This window comes from Galeopterus variegatus, unplaced genomic scaffold, assembly GCF_000696425.1.
Source record: "Galeopterus variegatus unplaced genomic scaffold, G_variegatus-3.0.2 Scaffold743, whole genome shotgun sequence".
In the NCBI taxonomy this organism is placed as follows: Eukaryota; Metazoa; Chordata; class Mammalia; order Dermoptera; family Cynocephalidae; genus Galeopterus; species Galeopterus variegatus.
Genome location: NW_007726854.1, coordinates 1226 through 23270, shown reverse-complemented (window position 1 = coordinate 23270; position 22045 = coordinate 1226). Strand labels below are relative to the sequence as shown.

Genomic DNA, 22045 nt, shown 5'->3' with positions numbered 1-22045 from the left:
TCATTTGGCCATGTGTCTCTGAGGCAACCTTCTTTTTATTTTAATTAATTAATTTATTTTTATTAATTTATTTTTTATTATACATATATGTGGGGTACAACGTTGATTTTCAATAACTGTGTAGAATGTGTGGTGGTTAGATCAGTATAGTTAGCTTATTCATTGTTGCAATACGCAGTCATTCTTTGTGTCCATTGACCAGTTCCTCATGAGCCCCCCTCTCCGCCTCCCTTCCCCTTTTCCACCTTTAGTTTTCTAAATGAAACAACCTTCTTAAAATGGATTTCAGCAGAGAAACTTAGGAAGCTTACTGTTGCAATACGCAGTCATTCTTTGTGTCCATTGACCAGTTCCTCATGAGCCCCCCTCTCCGCCTCCCTTCCCCTTTTCCACCTCTAGTTTTCTAAATGAAACAACCTTCTTAAAATGGATTTCAGCAGAGAAACTTAGGAAGCTTATAGAGAGTCTAAACTTGACCATTCATTTTGGGGCTCTCTGTTGACCTTATTTTGGCCAAAGACTACAGTTGACAAGGTAAAATAATCTATTTAATGGAAAAAACAAATATTTAAAATAAAGTTTATTTTTTGGTTATTAAAAGTAGTAAATCCTCAAACATATATAAAATATAAAAGAATAGAAAGAATAAAAACCACCCAAACCTTACTACCCAGAACTATTATACATATTTTGTTATATTTCCTTTTAGCTGTTTGAAATGCATTTTAGCACAATTGGGAATAAATGTTTTTCTGAAGTTTTACTTGCCACATAAAAATTTCTTTACATAATTATAAACTTCACATACATTCATTTTATAGCATCGCTAATATTCCAATGCCCTTAGCTACTTAATATTTCCCTTTGTATGTGACATTAAGATTGTTTTCAGCTAGTCTCTATTCTAATGAACACTTCACTGGAAATCGCTCATTCACTAGTTTTATTTTTAAAAAAGTTTTAGCTGTTTTTGGTTATTAATTTTTCCAGGCAGCCTCTTGCATCATTTCCATTGGGTTTTTACTTGGAATTACATTGAACCTTTATAATATTTTAGACTTTCCAGCAAGATTTTGAAATGTTTCTCTGTAATGAACTTTTCTTTTTATATGTCAGTAATTCTTTGCCATAGATCTCAAACATTTTGCAGAAAGGATGTCTTTATATTATATTTTTGTAGATTTTGTAATTATGATTGGCTCTTTTTCATTATGATTTCTTAGTGGTTATTACTGGTACATCGAAATCACTTGTCTTGATAAACATCTATTTTACTTCCAGCCACTTAAATATTCAGTGACAATATTAAATTACCATTCTGATGAACTGCCCAATGGATTTAGAAAAACCCTGAAAAACCTCTCACTAATGGCTAAAGCAAACATAATAAGAGGAAGACAAATTTTAGAACACCTCCCTGAGTAAAGCTGAGGACTGAGGTGCTAAGATTAGATATGCTGTTCAGGCTAGAACAAATCAGGCCCTAGCCACACATCACTGCAAAGAACAGAAAATTCATTTTCAAGTTTAAATTGTTGCCTGCACCTTAAGCCATTACACTCTTTTCTCCTACCATGTTCCCCATGGGGTATCAGCAAATAAATTACCAAAACATAAAAGGGTACTTCAAAAAGTTCATGAAAAAATGGAATTAAAAGATAATACAAATCTTTCCATGAACTTTTTGAAGACCCCTCATATTTCTTAATGTCCAGAACTGCTTTATTCAGTGCTTTCTTTTTTCTCTTAAATGTAGCAAACAAACAACAAAAAATAAATGGAAAATGTCCAGCTTCCAGTAGATGTGACTTGCCTTTGCTCCCTTACTTCCGATGCTACCATAACCTGGACTGCCATCATCGCCCTGTAAGCAAAGAAATTAATTACAAACATCCCAAATTGCAGATAGAGGTAGGCTTACTCACAAGAGGACAAGATAGCCAGCTTTCTGGCTTAAGGGAAAGTAGCTAGGGAGCAGGATCCTTCCTCTGGGGCAAGACACTAACATTTTGAGACAGTGGCACTAAAAGGCAAGTGTCAGTAACAGACACAGACAATGCACTATCCTTTAGTCTTCCCATCTGTAAAATGGGAATAATAATTATACCTACTCACAGTGTTGTCATGAGGAATTAAATGAGAAAATGTCAGGCATATAGTATCTTTCAATAAAAGTGTATAGTAGTACTACCTTTTTTGGATAACATTTGTATTTTAATACCTTAGCTTTAATCCATTCTCAGTTTGCTAAACAAAAACAAGAGCTCCTAAATTTCTACTGTCTGACCTTTGTAAAAGGCCTTAGTGAGAAGCTCTCAGAATTGGGGGAAGGATGGGATGGGTTTATGATGAAGAGGTTCTGATGAGAGGAAAGGTTGGAAGAAGGGTTATGGGGATGCTAAAGACACATTTTGTCCATTCTACCGTTTGGCTTCAAGAGCATCCCTGCCATGATGTTTGGTACCTGGGGAATTGCCACCTTGGGAAAACTGGCCAAGGAACTAATCCAAGATGAGGATATCTCTAACGATTTCTAGAACCCGATAAAGCCAGATTGGGATGGTCTCTTTTAAAATCTTCAGAGAACCACACCAGATATTTATTGAACTAAAAGATTCCGAGGGCCAGATCAAAAGTAGTGATAAAACACAAACCTGCAAGCCTCGAGGACCTGGAAAGCCAATAGCTCCCTTTTCTCCCAGATCTCCAGGCTCTCCCTGTTAAACAGAACAATGAAATATATCTTTATTAGATTATTTTTGAAATGGAAATCAGAAATGATGGTACTAACACAACATTCAGTTCCATCCATGTGTATCGCGCACATGACAACAGGTTTGTGCCCAGGACTGTGTGTTGTACAAATGATACAAGAGGAGCTGCTACTACTGGCCAATAAAATGTCCTACACTGATAAGTGAAGGCTCAGCAAGGCTGCTGATTTATTATTTAGTGCAAGTTGCCATTTTAGCAGCTCAGTACTGTGAAAACATCTTTCCCATGAGTCAAGGAGGAAGCTCTGTATTGCTTTAAAAAAATTAACAAAATTGTTTCCTGTGATGATGCATGCAAATTATCTGGCTACTGCAAAGACAGTAGATTTATTAATATGGTTTTAAGATTTTGAGCATGAATCAAGATGACCAAGAAAACACAGGATCCCTGGGAATAGTTTCTGACTTCTGAATAGTACATCATCTACTGTGGGCTGTAAATCAATCTCAGTATTACTTTAAGGAAGGTCCAGCTACACAGGAAAATTAATACAGGTTTACAAAGGAAGGTTAATCCTTTTTTTTTTTTTTTTCCCTTTTTGTCTTTTTTTCGTGACCGGCAACAGATCGCAACCCTCAGTGTCGCGCCCGTACCGGACCGGGACCGGCAACGGGATCGCAACACTCGGTGTTGCGCCCGCACCTCGCTCAGCCAGTGAGCGGCCGGTCTGTATGTGGGATCCGAACCCTCAGCAGGAGCGCCGCCGCGCTCCCAAGTGGCGCACTGTAGCAGTGCGCCACCGGGCCGGCCCTAATCCTTTTTTTAAAAATAAAAATTTTACACTTCTGAATAGTTTTTGATTTAAAGAAATATTATAAAATAGTAGAGAGTTCCTATATATCTATCTATTCCTTCTTACATCTTCAATCTCCCTCTTTCTCCCTGGTTTTCTCTTACCTGACCATAAACATGTTACAGTCTCTCCCCAAACAATATCCCTCTGCAACCATTCCTAGACCTTGCCAGTATGAGTAGTTAATGTCCTCCTCTCCTTAAAGGCCGAGTTTCTCCAAAGAGTAGCTAACAGCACTGTATCGATTTACTGCTCACCAGCACATTGCTCAGGCCTTGCACTTTGTCTCCCTTCCTCCTCCTCTCAATTGCCACGCTTTTGACACTATTCTTTGGAGCCTCTTATCTGCCGAATGTCATGGATTCTCTACTCCTGTCCCCTTAACTTTTCTGTACCAGTTCATACTCTTTACCTCCCCTTCTTAAACTCTTCTTCTTAGAATCCACTGTGCTTTTCTGTTTCTTTTCCTCTCATCCTAATAATTCGCTGTCTTCTGTTTCTTCTTAAACTTCTTATAAATAAGCATCACTAAATTTTTTTTTAATTCAAATGACTCTGAAACCTGCATTTCCAACCAGACTTAAACACTTTCCTCTCCTCCCCGAAACCAAGTGATTTTCTTCCTTTTAAACCTGCTCTTCCTCATGATTTCCCTATGTCTGTGATGGAGTCACCACTCGTGCTGGAAGCCCCCAAGGCATCTAGCCTCTTCTCTCTGCATTAGTTTCCTATTAGAAGAGTCCTACAGAATCATGAAAGTTAAGCCCTTGCCCTAATAAGTCACCCAATCACTGCTTGTCTTGGAGTCCATGAGAGTATGACAACTGGTCTCCTAGTTTTCAATCTGTCAGGCTTCAAAATATTTCTACATTGGGTTGCCTATTTAGGACTTTCCAACCCCGTGTCTTCCTTCTCACTGTTTCTTTTAACTAAAATCCCCCACAACTCCGCCCTGCTTGCCTAATCCTTGTCTTCTAAGACCCACTCAAAATCTGTATCCTCTATGATGCCTCTTTTCCCAACCCAGAAACACTTTTATTAATGCAGTGTTTAACCCCCACTGTAGCACCTTATCCCTGCCTACTTTATGTCATAGCTTATTGTCTTGAAAATTTTCTAAATTCTGTGGGATTAATTTCATGTCATATTTACCATTAAATAACCCAGAAATTCATTCATTTGGCAAATATTTACTAAGCATTTATTACATATCAGACACTGTTCTAAGCTCTAGGGATGTACTAATGAACAAAACAAAGATCTCTACTCTCCTGGAGCTGATTTTCCAGCCCAGTTGAATGCTTAGTACAGTGCCTTGGTCTTCAAAGGTACTCAGCTAAGGTTTGTATGAATGGAGGAAAGTAAGGAAGGAAGGAAGAAGAGAGGGAGGGAGGAAAAATGGGAGGGAGAGAAAATGGGAAGGAAAGACGGAGGCAGAGAGGGTGGGAGAGAGAAAGGAAGGCCTGCCCCAGGACCACCCCTCGTTCCCTGAGATCCCTCAGCTCCGACTGGGTGTAGCTCCTCATGAGATTAGGCTGAGCTGGAATCCTTGATCTCATTCTGGTCCACACCCATGTCCTTAGAGGTTTCTGGCTCTCTAGGAATCAAGCCAGGGTCTAGGGACAGTGAGATGTGGCTTTCTTGATGTTGAAAGGGCGCTGGCTAATACAAACAGGCACAATTCTCTTGAGTAGAAAACCCCCACTTTGGTGGGTATAAAGAATGTGACCTACTTTTTTTCCTTGGATTCCCGGATGGCCTTGATTCCCTGCCTCTCCTCCAGGTCCTGGAGGCCCCTGAAACAAAACAAGGAATGGAAATATAGCAAAATATAAAGCATGTTTCCTTCAAACCCTTTGTGTCTCCTCTAAGAAGAAAATGAACCCCAGATGGGAGAAGAGTTATGGCTGCGTTGATTCCTGCTCTGGAAAAAAGCATTGCAGCTGTCATAGAAAGACTAGCAAATCAAAGAAAATTAATACGGTAATTCATGCCAGATGTTGCCTAAATGATCGTGCTTCCTTGTGAGTTTTCTCTTCCAAAGATATTTTAGGTTCTCACTGTTCTGTTCTTAGAACAGATGTTGCTAAAATGTCTAACATTTAAAGAAGGCATTCCAGGGCCTGGCTGGTTGCTCGGTTGGTTAGAGTGTGGTGTTATAGCCCCAAGGCCAAGGGTTCGGACCAAGTTTGGAGATTCACGTATTGGTCAGCCACAAAAGAAAAAAAAATACACGTAAATACACGTATATACATATATTGTATGTACATATGTGTGTGTATGTGTGTGTATATACATATAAAAAGGCATTCCAAATGACATTTGCCTTGAACTATATATTCTCACTGGTCTCTTACTTTGGTAGAAAGCATTTTTTTGAAGGTAAACTTACCTTTATTTGCAAATAATATGATTTGTACATTAGAAAGCTCAAGAAACTTTACTAAAAACAATTAGCATTAATAACAAAATATGTTCAGGTAGTACAAAATTAATAGTCTGGAATAGTTTTCTCTTTTCTAGCGATAAGTTAGAAAAGTGAGCGTAAATTCCCATTTACCAATAGGAGAAAAAACTAAAATACTTAGAATAAATTAAACAAAAAAGATATAAGACGAATATAAAGAGAGCTTTAGGATTTTACTGAAGAACATAATAATAAAACCTAAACAAATGGATAAACATAACACGTATCTATGTATAAAATCCATTAGCTGTAATAGAAGACCTTCCAACATTTTAGAAAGCATATTTTATTGGAACAGCTTTAGAACTAACATTTTAAAATTCCAACTCAGAGACAACACAATTGCCTTCCTCTGTTCTTAACTCTTGAGATCAGATTTTTCCTTTGGGATATCCAAACATATGGCAAAAGAAATCTTGCTTGGTAAAACTGTTTACAGGTACTTGTAAATAACCCCAATACCAGCGAGTTGAAATCATTTTCACATATCTTTGGTCAAGATTGCTATAATTTAAAAATAAATCAATCTTTGTGTAATAAGCATGGCTCTTAGGAAATTAATTTTGTTCAGAACAAAAAAATTAACATTAACCTTTTAATTTTTTAAAAGATTAAAAACATAATAACTTGGACATAAAAATTTCCTAATAGGAAGGACTGTTGAACAATGAATTGCTTACTAGGGGAGATAATAATAGTCTTTCCATAATCCCCCATCTTTTCCCCTCCCTTCTTTATCTTAAAAGAAAAGTCTCAACTTCTTCACCCTTCATAGATAGCTCTCAACCCTTTACCTTTAACTTTCATTTACACCACTGCATGGAGCTAACTTCCACGACCTTCATAGTCAATCTGGTTGACATTTTTCTGCCCTTACCAAGTTTGAGTTCTCTGAAACTTTTCTGTTGATTTCCATAATGCCAAGTTACCATGGTCTTCCTCCGTCTCCTGTCTTCTCTCATTAACCTTCGAAGACTCTCCTTCTATTTGCCTCTTAAATCTCCACGTGCCTCAGGGCTCTATCCTCTGACCTTATTTTTCTCACTTCATCCCCTCCTCCCCTTTGGCACCCCACAGATTCATGCACCACTTCTACACAATGGCTTCTAGACATGTGCATCTCCAGTCCAGACCACTCAACTGAACACCAAACCAATACATTCAAATGCCTGTTGGATACCCCATAGAAACTGATTATCAAAAACAATCATATTTACATTAAATCATACTTCTAGTCTCATATTCTTTTCATTGAGGAATGGTGTCACCCTTTAATTCCCCCAAACCCAAGCCAGAACCCTGAGAACCATCTCAGAGCCTGCCCTCTAGCTCACTTCTCAAAACCACTCAGCCACAAGTCTCACACAACCTGTCCCCTTTCTGCGTCCGTCCCTCTTCCATCACTTTGCATTCAGGCCCTTCTTGCATCCTGCCTAAATCCTTGGCTTCCCTGAATGCGGCTGGCCTTTCTCTAATCTATTTTTCACCATTTTGTCAGTGATTTAAAATGTCAGGCTGATGCTACCACTTTCTCGCCTGAAATTCTGAATTCTGAGTAGCTGTCAGGATAAAGTGTAAGGTCTGCCTAATATGTAAAATCCCTTGGAATTTTGGTATTGCACGTCTGTAGCCTCATCTTCTGTGACTACTTCAGCCACTCTACGTTCATGCACATGAAACCATCTGAGTCACTATTTCTTGTCTTGTCTCCCTCCACATTTATGCAAGTGGTTTCCCTTAGCTGGTCCATGTCTCCCTCTTCTGAAAATCTTACATTTAGCATCACTGTTTCAGGAAGAATACCTGGACCCCAGGCTGTGTTGGGCCTCACACTTGTCCCACGGATTCCTCTACTCTCTATATAATTGTTAATTCATTTCTCTCTCTCATTCACTAGAGACTAGACTGCATACTTCTTGAAGGAAGAGGCATATCCTATTGATTTCATATCTCTGGAACATCATCCAGTACTTAGAACTCATAAATCCATTCTTCTGTTTATGTATCTATTCAGACAGCTATCCAGGGAATGATCCCCAAGAAAGATAAAATAGTGTATTTAATTGGTTGGTTTTTCATATGAAATTTTCATGTACTTCACAGAAAGAAGGATAGAGAATCTAATTGCCCCTGACAACAAGGTGTAAATTGAAAGTTTTGCCTCAGAGCTCACTTTCTGTGATTTCTTCAGACATAATGAACTGTAAGAGATGGGGGAGATTTCTGGGATATTATTTCATGTGTAGTCACCCCAAACACACACAAGCACAGTAAGAGATTATCCTGTTTTAAGAACTTCCAAAGTAAAAGATGTCTTGGATGAATGCATGGATGGATACATACAAGACCTCGTCATTAGAAAATCAGAAAACCTGACTCTTTTTCCTATGCTGAATCCCACAAAGCACCCAACTGGGGTTTATGATTGTTTGAATGGGGCTCAAGCTTCAGGGAATGGTCACCCAGATAAGTTACCTACTCAAATACTGCTGGTTGGATGAGGAATCATGTCGGTGGTTTCTCAAGGAAAGATGAAAATTTTCCTACTACCCCTGAGATATCAAAGAGTTTCCTTGACTTGACATCAAAAACAGCTATGGAACTTAAAGAGAAGCTGAGGGCATTTAAAAGAAAAGAGCATTAGCTAGAGATGAAATCTTCATTGGCTTTGGCGTAACGGCTGCCTTTTATTGAGCATTTATTCTGTGCAAGGCACTGTGGCAAGCAGTAAATAGATATAGTCTTCAAGTTTCATAACAACTCATCAAGATACATATTATTAAAACCATTTACCAATCAAAGACAGATTCTCAAGACATTTATCCCCAAATCACTCAGTTAGTAAGAGGATGAGATGGGAATTGAACCTAATTCTATCTAACTCTAAAGACTGAAGTCCCAGCCACTCTGCTGTTCTAAGGATCTTGTCTGGGATGGGATTCCCAAACGCTTACCATCTATGCAGCAGCCCAGATTGGAGTTCTAAAAATGTGAATCTCCAAACTTGATTCAGGAGTCTGGGTCCAGATAAAACCTCCAATATGGGGACTTGGGCTTGGGTCTTTTGCCCATGTTGAGAATCTGTCACAGAGATCTTGGCAATCACAATTTCTTTAGTGTTAAGTGAGGATAGAAAGGAGGTTTTTAGAGTTTAAATATTTTTTTAAAAAATTGTCTTTAGCATCTTATCGGAAAGGATTAGTGGTTGGAAAACTGCCAAGGATGCCTTGACTTTGGATGGGACATAGTAGGGCAGGGGCAAGAGGTAGAGATTCTTCTCACACTTAAAAGGAATCCTTGCCACTTTTATTTTTTATTTGCATTAGGGTAAAACCTTGCAAAAACTCACAACCAGCAAATTCAAGCTTGGAAGAAACAAGGAGATTAAATGCTTAGTTTCTGTAAGAGTCAAGAGCTAAGTCTGAGAAAACAAAAATCAAGAGGTGGGCTAATGCAAGAACAAATCCCCAAATGCCTGAGAAGATGCCGATCTTGACAGGTTAGTCTATGAGACAGCCCTTAACCTTAATTTCTAATTCTCCATGGATCCTACACTCCAACCATATTAATCATTTATGGTTCCCCAAACTCATCTTGACAGTTCTCTTTATATAAACTGGTTCCTCTTCCTGCATGTCTGCCTCTCCTTTGATTACCTGGAAAATATCTCCTCATCCTGCAAAACCTAATCCACTCATTTCCTCATTTAACCCCATCCTCTCTCCCCATCACTCTACCTTGGGTATAATTATTCTATTTTAACATTCAACATATCACATTTCAATTATTTGTTTTCATGAGTCTCCTTTACAAGACTGGGTATACTTGAGGCTAGGGCCTATGTCTGATTTGTCATTGTATCCTAGCATAGGGCCTCATACAGAGGAAGCACTTAGTAGATGTTTGCCAAATGAGTAAAAATAATGGTTGATGGACCATCTAACACAGATTATGCAAAATGATGAAACCTGATCATTGCAATACAGGTTAATATATTGTTATATTATATTATGGTCTTCCTTAGGCTGATGACCTGCATTCTTCGGGCATAAAATACCCACTAAATTGAGTAATTTTGACAGCAGTAGTTTTTGATAGTAGTAATAACAGACATTTATATAGTGCTTACCATTGCAGGCAATATTCTAAGTTTGTACATATGTTGAAACATTTAATTTTCACAACAATCCAATGATGTAGCAGCTACTACTATTCTTATCTTACAGTAGAGAAAACTGTAAAGCACACAGAGGTTAAATAAATTGCCCAAGGGCACACAGCTAGTAAGGTACACTGTTTGGAATCAAACCGATCCTACACTCCAACCATATTAATCATTTATGGTTCCCCAAACTCATCTTGACAGTTCTCTTTATATAAACCGGTTCCTCTTCCTGCATGTCTGCCTCTCCTTTGATTACTTGGAAAATATCTCCTCATCCTGCAAAACCTAATCCACTCATTTCCTCATTTAACCCCATCCNGTAAATAGATATAGTCTTCAAGTTTCATAACAACTCATCAAGATACATATTATTAAAACCACTTACCAATCAAAGACAGATTCTCAAGACATTTATCCCCAAATCACTCAGTAAGAGGATGAGATGGGAATTGAACCTAATTCTATCTAACTCTAAAGACTGAAGTCCCAGCCACTCTGCTGTTCTAAGGATCTTGTCTGGGATGGGATTCCCAAACGCTTACCATCTATGCAGCAGCCCAGATTGGAGTTCTAAAAATGTGAATCTCCAAACTTGATTCAGGAGTCTGGGTCCAGATAAAACCTCCAATATGGGGACTTGGGCTTGGGTCTTTTGCCCATGTTGAGAATCTGTCACAGAGATCTTGGCAATCACAATTTCTTTAGTGTTAAGTGAGGATAGAAAGGAGGTTTTTAGAGTTTAAATATTTTTTTTTAAATTGTCTTTAGCATCTTATCAGAAAGGATTAGTGGTTGGAAAACTGCCAAGGATGCCTTGACTTTGGATGGGACATAGTAGGGAAGGGGCAAGAGGTAGAGATTCTTTTCACACTTAAAAGGAATCCTTGCCACTTCTTATTTTTTATTTGCATTAGGGTAAAACCTTGCAAAAACTCACAACCAGCAAATTCAAGCTTGGAAGAAACAAGGAGATTAAATGCTTAGTTTCTGTAAGAGTCAAGAGCTAAGTCTGAGAAAACAAAAATCAAGAGGTGGGCTAATGCAAGAACAAATCCCCAAATGCCTGAGAAGATGCCGATCTTGACAGGTTAGTCTATGAGACAGCCCTTAACCTTAATTTCTAATTCTCCATGGATCCTACACTCCAACCATATTAATCATTTATGGTTCCCCAAACTCATCTTGACAGTTCTCTTTATATAAACTGGTTCCTCTTCCTGCATGTCTGCCTCTCCTTTGATTACCTGGAAAATATCTCCTCATCCTGCAAAACCTAATCCACTCATTTCCTCATTTAACCCCATCCTCTCTCCCCATCACTCTACCTTGGGTATAATTATTCTATTTTAACATTCAACATATCACATTTCAATTATTTGTTTTCATGAGTCTCCTTTACAAGACTGGGTATACTTGAGGCTAGGGTCTATGTCTGATTTGTCATTGTATCCTAGCATAGGGCCTCATACAGAGGAAGCACTTAGTAGATGTTTGCCAAATGAGTAAAAATAATGGTTGATGGACCATCTAACACAGATTATGCAAAATGATGAAACCTGATAATTGCAATACAGGTTAATATATTGTTATATTATATTATGGTCTTCCTTAGGCTGATGACCTGCATTCTTCGGGCATAAAATACCCACTAAATTGAGTAATTTTGACAGCAGTAGTTTTTGATAGTAGTAATAACAGACATTTATATAGTGCTTACCATTGCAGGCAATATTCTAAGTTTGTACATATGTTGAAACATTTAATTTTCACAACAATCCAATGATGTAGCAGCTACTACTATTCTTATCTTACAGTAGAGAAAACTGTAAAGCACACAGAGGTTAAATAAATTGCCCAAGGGCACACAGCTAGTAAGGTACACTGTTTGGAATCAAACCCAGGCAGTCCGGCTTCAGATTCTATGCTCTTGACCACTATGTTATGCTTTCTAGATATGACAACAGAAATTCTACTAATTTCTGTACTCCAAATTTGCACTTTAACAATTCCAGCCTTTCTTGATGTTGCACATGCCACTAGTGATTATTTCACTAAGAAAGCATAAGTATTTAAAGAATAATTGTGGTGCAATTAAAATTAGTATTTTATGGGCCGGCCCGGTGGCGCACTGGATAGTGCGCCGCTTGGGAAGCGCGGCAGCGCTTCTTTATATAAACTGGTTCCTCTTCCTGCATGTCTGCCTCTCCTTTGATTACCTGGAAAATATCTCCTCATCCTGCAAAACCTAATCCACTCATTTCCTCATTTAACCCCATCCTCTCTCCCCATCACTCTACCTTGGGTATAATTATTCTATTTTAACATTCAACATATCACATTTCAATTATTTGTTTTCATGAGTCTCCTTTACAAGACTGGGTATACTTGAGGCTAGGGTCTATGTCTGATTTGTCATTGTATCCTAGCATAGGGCCTCATACAGAGGAAGCACTTAGTAGATGTTTGCCAAATGAGTAAAAATAATGGTTGATGGACCATCTAACACAGATTATGCAAAATGATGAAACCTGATAATTGCAATACAGGTTAATATATTGTTATATTATATTATGGTCTTCCTTAGGCTGATGACCTGCATTCTTCGGGCATAAAATACCCACTAAATTGAGTAATTTTGACAGCAGTAGTTTTTGATAGTAGTAATAACAGACATTTATATAGTGCTTACCATTGCAGGCAATATTCTAAGTTTGTACATATGTTGAAACATTTAATTTTCACAACAATCCAATGATGTAGCAGCTACTACTATTCTTATCTTACAGTAGAGAAAACTGTAAAGCACACAGAGGTTAAATAAATTGCCCAAGGGCACACAGCTAGTAAGGTACACTGTTTGGAATCAAACCCAGGCAGTCCGGTTTCAGATTCTATGCCCTTGACCACTATGTTATGCTTTCTAGATATGACAACAGAAATTCTACTAATTTCTGTTCTCCAAATTTGCACTTTAACAATTCCAGCCTTTCTTGATGTTGCACATGCCACTAGTGATTATATCACTAAGAAAGCATAAGTATTTAAAGAATAATTGTGGTGCAATTAAAATTAGTATTTTATGTCTGATTTTCCATTATTTTTCTAGGCATTGGTTAAATTAGGGCAGGACCTTCAGGTAAACCAAACAGAGAGGAAACAAAGGAAGGTGCAAAAGAATATGCCATTCCTTCCAAGGCTCTTTTTTTCCTTTTTGTTGTGCTACACACTGTATTCTTTTATATCTGGCCGGATTAGCATACATTTATTTTATGCAGAATGCCCCAACACTGTAAGCTAAAAAGCCTTCAGAACACTAATGGAAATCACATCCTTTTTTCTAAGTGTATATGCTAACAAAAACTGTAAAGCCTGCAATTACAAAACACTCATGCTATTCCACTCTGTTGGCTGGTCCTTGTGTGCTATACAACAATATGAAAGCTATGGCAGTGGACTTATAGAGCAATAAAGAACAATACTCTCTCATATATCTGATTGTGTTTGTCTCAGTGGTTTTCCTTTGGAAACAACAATTTTGAGTCCCCATTCGTCATGTCCTGAACATAAAAATTCCACACATCTCTGAAACAGCATTTTCACTGTGTTGACAAGAGTATTACAAGAAAAGTGAGCAAAGAAAGAAAACCATGTTTTCCATCCAGATAAATGGAAAAGCTGGATTAGAGAGAAGTGTGCCTTTTGACTAAGTCTGGCAATGTCATGAGGTCGAATGATTTATGACTATGACCAATATTGCTGCAAGATTGCAGGGGACTCACTCACAGAGGTACACTACAGAGTGGCTGGAATAACTTGTTTGAATAACAGCCAGTTGGATACAATTTTGGACTGTAGAGCAAAGGAAATACCAAGACCTTTGGATTTCAACCCATCTACATCTCAATATTTTATATAAACAGATGAGATAATCACCTAGTATATGTTTTCCTTGGCATTTACTGTTGTTGTTGTTTTAAATCTTAATGGTGCCAGCAAGCATTTAATAACTCAAGGATGTGAATACAAAATACTTATTTTTCCATCAGTTTAGTTCTACCATGAAATTTTAAAGTTATCATGCTTTTTAAAGGAGCACCTTTATCAAAATTGGGAGCAAATATCTTCATGAGCATGCTTTAAAACACTGTGTCATGAGATACAAGTTTATACAAATGGCTTCTTAAATATTCTGATGATGAACACAGCCACTCAAGTGTTGGGCCACTGCCCAGTTTAACCAATAGACACAAAGTAATGGGTTCCCTTTATCTTAGTATTAGTGTAGAGTACAATTCCCAACCGTGTCTCATTCATTCATTTACTGTTTGATTCATTATGCAAATATGTGTTGAGCTCTACCATGTGCCAAGTACTGCTGTTTGGGGCTCTGGGGGATATAGTGTAAGCAAGACAAAGTCCTGGCCCACATGCAGCTTCTACTCTAGAAGAGGATACAGTAAAACAGCTGAAGAAATAAATATACAAGGGTACTTCAAAAAAGTCATAGAAGGCTGGCCCGTGGCTCACTCAGTAGAGTGCGGTGCTGATAACAGCAAGGCCACGGGTTCGGATCCTATATAGGGATGGCCGGTTTGCTCACTGGCTGAGCGTGGTGCTGACAACACCAAACCAAGGGTTGAGATCCCCTTACCGGTCATCTTTAAAAAAAAGAAAAAGTCATAGAAAAATAGAATTAAAAGATAATTCAAATTTTTCCATGAACTTTTTGAAGGTACCCTCCTATACTATGTATGATAGCAGGTAGGCAAGGGCCAGATCATGTCGGGCCTTGCTACTCTAAGTGTGGTCTGGGGATCAGCAGCATCAGCATCACCTGGGAGTTTGTTAGAAGTACAGAATCTCAGGCCCTGCCCTAGACCTACTGCATCAGAATCTGCATTTTAACAAGGGCTCTAGGGGATTCTTATGCACTTTGAAGTTGGAAAAGTGCTAAAGTCAGGCAGTTATTTCCAACCCTGGGTATATATTAGAATCACCTGGGGAGAATTTAAAATTGATACCCTGGCCTCACTTCCAGAGATTCTGATTTAGGTGTTCTGGGGAGGGTCCCAGGTGGTGAAATGTTTTACAGTATCCCCAGGAGAGTCTCATATGTAGCCAGGTTGAGGAATCCTAAAGCAGGCTGTATTCTGGAGGTGATGGGAAGCCCCAAGAGGACTGAGATCAGAGGAGTGATGTGACCTGATGTACATAAAGGAGGAATTCTTAACCTTAGCTGAGCAGCTGAGGCAAAAAGGACTAGGTCTTCCACCTCTTCACCTGACAGAATGACAGCCTGCTCTGCAAGATGGGGATCAGGATGTGATGTGGCCACCACATCGAGCACTGAAGTTAAACCTCATATACTTCGCTGGTTTACAGGTAGTAAATAACTCCATCTGCAGGGAGGAAACCACAAAGACATCCATATTAGAGCTAAGGTCAAAGCCAAATACAGTCAATTTCTCTCTCTTACATACCTGGGGACCTTTACTTCCCAGACCTCCTTTTTCTCCTTTCACACCAGCTTCTCCTCGTGGGCCCTAAGTACACAGAATTAAAGCATTATTTTCTCCTTAGAAGAGAACACTTGAATATTAACTTGAATATTAAAAGTGGAGGCTAAGTCAGTGACATGGACAGAAGTTGGAAAGAGAGCTCCCATTATGCCTTCAGTTCTGCCTTGATCTGTTGAGCTCTCCCTCATCTGTGCAGGGATATGAAATCTGGGCCACTCGGCATTTGCAGTCAAAGTGACTGAGGCTTGGAGGAAATACTGAACAGTTGGACTTTTCAGAATTGCTTTCTAATTACCCTAAGTATCTTCATACTCTAAATCCCTACATTTCTTATGTCCAAAAGAAAAGACTCCTTAATTATATAATTTCAAAAACAAAATATTTAAATGGATTTTCTATTGAATAACCACACCAAAGACTCATCATAAACAAGATATGGCATGTGATAAGATAAAATTTGGATATTTCTACTTCTGAAATATTATTTTGCTTATTAGTTGTAGTTTTCATACATTATACAGAGAAACCTTCATGCTCTGTTTGGTTTTTTGCTTCTTTTAAATTGTCATGAAAAAAACTAAGGGTCTATGAAATGGAAGAAGGGATGCTGTAGTATTACTTGTTTAGCAAAAAATAAAGCCAGTCAATCTGTTGAAAGGCTCCCCCACACTCCAGTGGCAACTATTTTCACTTGAATGCAAGAAAAATGAGCTTTCTCTAGCTGGCAAATAATAGATGCTGTAGTATTACTTGTTTAGCAAAAAATAAAGCCAGTCAATCTGTTGAAAGGCTCCCCCACACCCCAGTGGCAACTATTTTCACTTGAATGCAAGAAAAATGAGCTTTCTCTAGCTGGCAAATAATGACAAAGAAAAGCAATCAAACTAGAAAGAGATAGAGGTCCAGGGGAAAGACCGTTTACTGCTCTGAATTCTTGGTAAAATGCAGACAAAGTTTCTCTTTTGATGTTTAAGGATATTTTGCCCAACTTCCATGCATCAGGCTGCCAACATATAATAGTTATGTTTATTTTTTTTTTTTTTAACTATGTGGACTAAAACTGAAAAATAGCAGAACCATTGATTGCCCTGCATATGCCAAACAGCACACTTATTTCTCAAGCTTTCAAAACTAATTTTGGAGAGGAAAAACGTTCTAACTTTTTGTGGTCTGACCTTCTTTCTTTCCTCTCAGCATTTTCTAGGACGTCCTTTCCTTTCTCATTATTTTTTTAGGTTACATTTTGCCTCTCTGGCACATACTTTCTTTCCCCTCACTCGATCAGTATAAAGAGCCAGTTATGGCCTGTTCCTTGCAAAGGAAACAGTGCTTGAGGCGCTGCCTGGACAAGTGAGCTAGAGAAGACAGGCTGGGTGCCACACTATAGATCAGCCTGCTGAAGACGCCAGCTGTGTTTGGAACAATTCTTTCCTAGAGTAGAGCCAACTTTTGTACATCATGGGCATCCAGATATTAATATAATAACACTGAGTTATTACTGCACTAGATTGATCACAATGCCCAGATCTGAGGCTCAACATTTTCTTTGACTCAAGTTCTCCCTGGAATACACTAACTGGCCCGAACCCCTCATACAGGGACAGCTGCCCACCGCATTCATTCCCTTCTTACTTCTCGAGTGGGACAAAACTCAGAAAATACTTTAAACATGTATCTATCAAGGCTTCAGATTCTCCCACTCTCAGATTCTTCTTTGTGTGCTCACACCCTAATTGGTCTTGATATGTACCTGAGGCCCCTTAAGCCCCAGTGAGCCTTCAAGTCCATCTGGGCCTGGGACGCCGGTTTTTCCCTGTGGTGAGAAAGAATCAAACTGTTAACACTGTTTTCTGAGAATTCTGTTTCCTTTGTGTGCAAAATTATAAGTATTTTTAAAATCACAATGGCAATGTAGGATCTTTGCAAGAATTGTAAAAAATAAAGGCAAATGCAAAGAAGAAAATAAAAACCTATAATTTCATCAAGCAGAGATAAACACAGCTAGTATGTTGGTATATTTCCTCCCAGTCTTTACACATATGCATGTACATACATACACACACCTTCTTTTTCAATATAATTTATATTTTATTATATCTAACTTGTGTATGTGATCTGCAGAAAATTCACCATTTACTCCATGTTTTCTTTAAACATCACCAGGCATTTTACAACACTACATTTATATTCAAATGTATTAAATATCTAGGGATCAAAAGATAAGTATGCTCTTCACATTGTTCTTAGACTCCGCCACAGATAAGAATTCCAAAAAGAGTAAGAAAGGACTAAGAAAGTTTAATTTACTCAAATATTAGGACAGTTTAAGTTTATATTTGAGTTGTCATACTAGTATAGTTGAGCGCGATTAAATGTCCTTCACTAATACATTTTTCCTAGAAATCAGAAGAAAGTTCTTAACACCTTCTCTCTGTAATCTCATTTCATTTATTTTATGCCATTTTTCTGGGTTTTCTCTCCTTTTTGTTGAAGTCTAACCTTGAAGTAGTGCTATGGTCTGAATATGTGTGTCCCTCCAAAACCTATATCTTGAGACTTAATCTCCCGTACAGTAGTATTAAAAGGTGAGGACTTTGGAAGGTGACTAGGTCACAGGGGCAGAGCAGAATGGAATTGGTGCCTTTATAATGAAACTCAAGGAAGCTGTTAGCCCCTTCAGCCATGTAGGGACATGGCAAGCATGTGCCCCCTTTGGAGCAGAGTTCTCACCAGACACTGAATCTGCTGGTGCCTTGATCTGGGACTTCCCAGCCCCTAGAACTATAAGAAAAAAAATTCTATTGCTTATAAATTACCTACCTTGGCTGGCCAGCTAGCTCAGTTGGTTAGAGCATGGTGTTATGTAAATTACCCAGCCTGTGATATTTTCTTAGAGCAGCAGGATGAAGTAAAACAAAGTATGTGTGTTGTAATGTCTGTGGATGGTCAACTCTTCATCTGTCTGAAAGTGTCTATTTTATATTTATTCATAGTTTAACTAGGTATAAAATTCTAGCTAACCAATTATTTTTCCTCTATATCTTCAAGATATCACTCTGTTGTGTTCTGGCATGTATTACTGTTGAACAGAATCTGCTGTGATCTAATTTGTCATTCCTTTCATGAATAAAACTGTCTTTTCTTCTTTTCACTTTGATAATTTTTAAGGATTTTTGTTTGTTTGTTTGTTTTTTAATCTTTAACATTCTGGAGTTTTACCATGATGTGACTGAAGTGAATTTATTATTTATCCTCGTATTTTTTTTCTTTTTCCTTTTTGTCTTTTTTCGTGACCGGTAACGGGATCGCAACCCTCGGTGTCGCACCCGCACCGCGCTCAACCAGTGAGCGGACCGGTCTCTATATGGGATCCAAACCCTCGGCGGGAGCACCGCCACACTCCCAAGCGCCGCACTCTACCGAGTGCGCCACCGGGCCGGCCCTATCCTCGTATTTTTAATCTCAGGATGTGAGTTTTGTAAAATTATAGGTCACAACTGCTCTTTTATAAATATTGTAGGTTCATGAAGCATGTATAATGTATCACCAACATGTGCAAAAGGGATATGATTTGGCTTTTTGGCTAGCCGACTTTTCAAACAAAACATTCAGAATTTACAATTTGTATTAGAACTTTATCGTATTCTCTTGGTTTATATGGGGTTACGCAACTTGTAAGTAAGGTTTCAGAGCTAATTGAACAAAACTCTAAAGGAAAGGTCACCCACTGAATTATTAAGATTTTGTACCTGAAATCCAAATGAAGTTAAATTTTACAATAATTGGGCTAAATACTGTCTCTGGTCATTAGTTTTTATGGTTTTTGATTAAAATGCCCAAATTTTCATTTTAAGATCTGAATTCTTGAAATTGTGGCCTAAAAGTTTTCTAAAATTTTACTTCATAACCAATATCACCAAAAAGCAAAATAAGGTTAGGCTTGGAAGAGACTTTACAGAGCCTTTATTCCAGCTGCTTGATTAGACACAGAATATTTATCACTTTAAGAAAAATAAATCACTGTACCTGTGGGCCTGTAAGTCCTCTTTGGCCATGAGCTGCCTAAAATAGGAGGTAAAAGTAGATATCATTAATTTAGAAAAAATGCTTTTTATTTTTGATTTAAATTAGTAATGGACACCTTAAGGCACTGACATAAATAAAAGTTCCCATGCCGTGCTTAAAACATTCAATTATCCACTGCACCATGAAAGCAAAATGTTATCAACTCTGAATTTCTATTTTAGGGCAATAGGTAATTGAAATCATAGACAATTGAAATCTACAGATACTTATGAGAACAGATTCTGCTCAACAATTCATCCTCCACTAACCTTTTACTAGAGCTATTCATAAGCTGAAAACTTGACTGACTTGTATTTTCTTTTCATTTTCCCCAAGCACCACCAAGTAAGCCAGAAATCAGGAGTGGACTAGCCAAAAGGCAGGAAGCCAGAGAAAAAACAGAATTGACTCCCTGAACTTTATAATAGATTAAATTCAAAAATTAAAGATAGCCAAATTAATTTTATTTTTAAAAAGCCAAATAATATGCTTACTGTCAGAAATGATTCATTCATTCTAAGCATGCAAGTTACTCAATTCAGTATGTTAATAAAACATCCAATCAAAACAATGGTGCTATACAATCAAGTGGATTTCTCCTACTATTCTCATATATAAGGGTGAGGATCTAGGTATATTCCAGATCAATAGTTCATAGATCTGGAAATCAAGAGACAATGGTATTTTGTTGTCTAACTTAGGATCACTTGGTAAGGTTGTAGCAAGACTGACATCTGGGATTTGCAAAATTCAGTAAACATCAAACAACATCATTTTGATAGAAATTGAAATGTTGTCTGAGAGGCCAGTATAGTAGACTAAATTCCGCTAATCATATTTTAGGCACAATTCATTGTTATCTAAGAAATAGATTGTATTTGGGGAAATAAAGGCCTATTTCTTTAAAACACTGATGAGTCATTTTGAGATGAAAGTCTAAATATTCTCCCTCAGAGGAAGGAAAAGAAGTTGTTTCCACTCCTTTAGCACAAAGATTTCTGTTCTAATTCATTTCAGTTTCATCCAGAGAACTATGTACCAGTAGTATTCTCATTCAGAAGAATATCTACTACCACAAAGCATATTGGATGCGAACCACGGGAGAATAAAGATGACACACACACACACATGATCCTTTACTTCAGGGGACACCCCCTCTTTAAGTTTGGGAGGAGGAGATAAATATTCCAAATAACAAGGCAAAGTATGGCAAATGCCATAAGAAAGGGGAAGGCAGAAATACGAGCTTCAAAGAAAGCAATATATCCACTTGGTCAAATCGGGAAAATCTTCCTGGAGGAAGAGGCTTTTGAGATGGATTTCAAAGGATTGGGTTGTAGTCTTACAGGCAGAGGATGTAAGAAGTCTTTCCAGCAGAAGCACAGCATAAGGAATGACATAGAGGCAGGAAAGTAGAAAGTGCATTTGGTAGTGGCAATTAGGCCATGTGGGTGAAAAGTGTGAGAAGAGAGGGAAGCAGCAGGAAGACCAGGTTGATGTGTTCCTACTACATTTAGCAGAAGCTTCCCGGGTTCTCAGAGCAGGAAACATACATGGTGAGACCCAGTGAATACATCTGGCTGTCGTAGGAGGAACTGAATGGATCCTTATACTCAGGCAAAATAAAGAGCTTCCACTATTGTGTGATTAGGGTTCTCGGAGCAGGAAACATACGTGGTGAGACCCAGTGAATACATCTGGCAGTCGCAGGAGGAACTGAATGGATCCTTATACTCAGGCAAAATAAAGAGCTTCCACTATTGTGTGATTTAAGAGATGTGGAACAGACCTCCACATTCAAAAATCTTTCTCTGGTTCACAGTCATGGTGTTTGAAACATCATCAACAAACATTTACTACCTTGTGTCCTTAAGGTTTGATTTTGAAAGGGCTTGATTCAATGAATTATGACAACATGTGCTTACTGAATTCCTGCGCTCTTCGAGGTGCTGGACTGTGGTGGACAGCAAGGCCTGACTCCTGTCCCTAGCTGGGAGTTCATAAGCCAATGGAGGAGACAGACTTTCATCTACCATTCACACAAATAATGGAAACGTCTCCAAAATTAATCATCTAGCACCTCTGTTAATGGCTACTTGGGATTTAAGCTCCAAATGAAAGTCATGAGAGACTTACCTTGGGTAGGAGTGAGAGACAAAAAGAAAGCAAGGATATAGGGGAGATGATTCTGCAATTTTACCTATAATTTTCAAATGTCCTACATGGGAAAATGAAATCCCAAAATGTCTTAATGGTTTGTC

The 22045-nt window shown here is 38.2% G+C and overlaps 1 protein-coding gene across 1 annotated transcript in view; it reads right to left on the bottom strand.

Annotated features, from left to right (window-relative positions):
- The window catches only part of COL6A6 (collagen, type VI, alpha 6), a 66855-nt gene extending 45035 nt beyond the window's left edge, over positions 1–21820 (bottom strand). Inside the window, exons 1-7 of the mRNA XM_008572006.1 lie at positions 21710–21820; positions 19746–19781; positions 17470–17532; positions 15681–15743; positions 5302–5364; positions 2655–2717; positions 1814–1864 (exon numbers count right to left, since the gene is read on the bottom strand). Of these exons, the coding sequence (XP_008570228.1) occupies positions 1814–1864; positions 2655–2717; positions 5302–5364; positions 15681–15743; positions 17470–17532; positions 19746–19781; positions 21710–21820 (450 nt within the window). The remainder of the gene's footprint in view (positions 1–1813; positions 1865–2654; positions 2718–5301; positions 5365–15680; positions 15744–17469; positions 17533–19745; positions 19782–21709) is intronic.
- Positions 21821–22045: the final 225 nt, after the last annotated feature.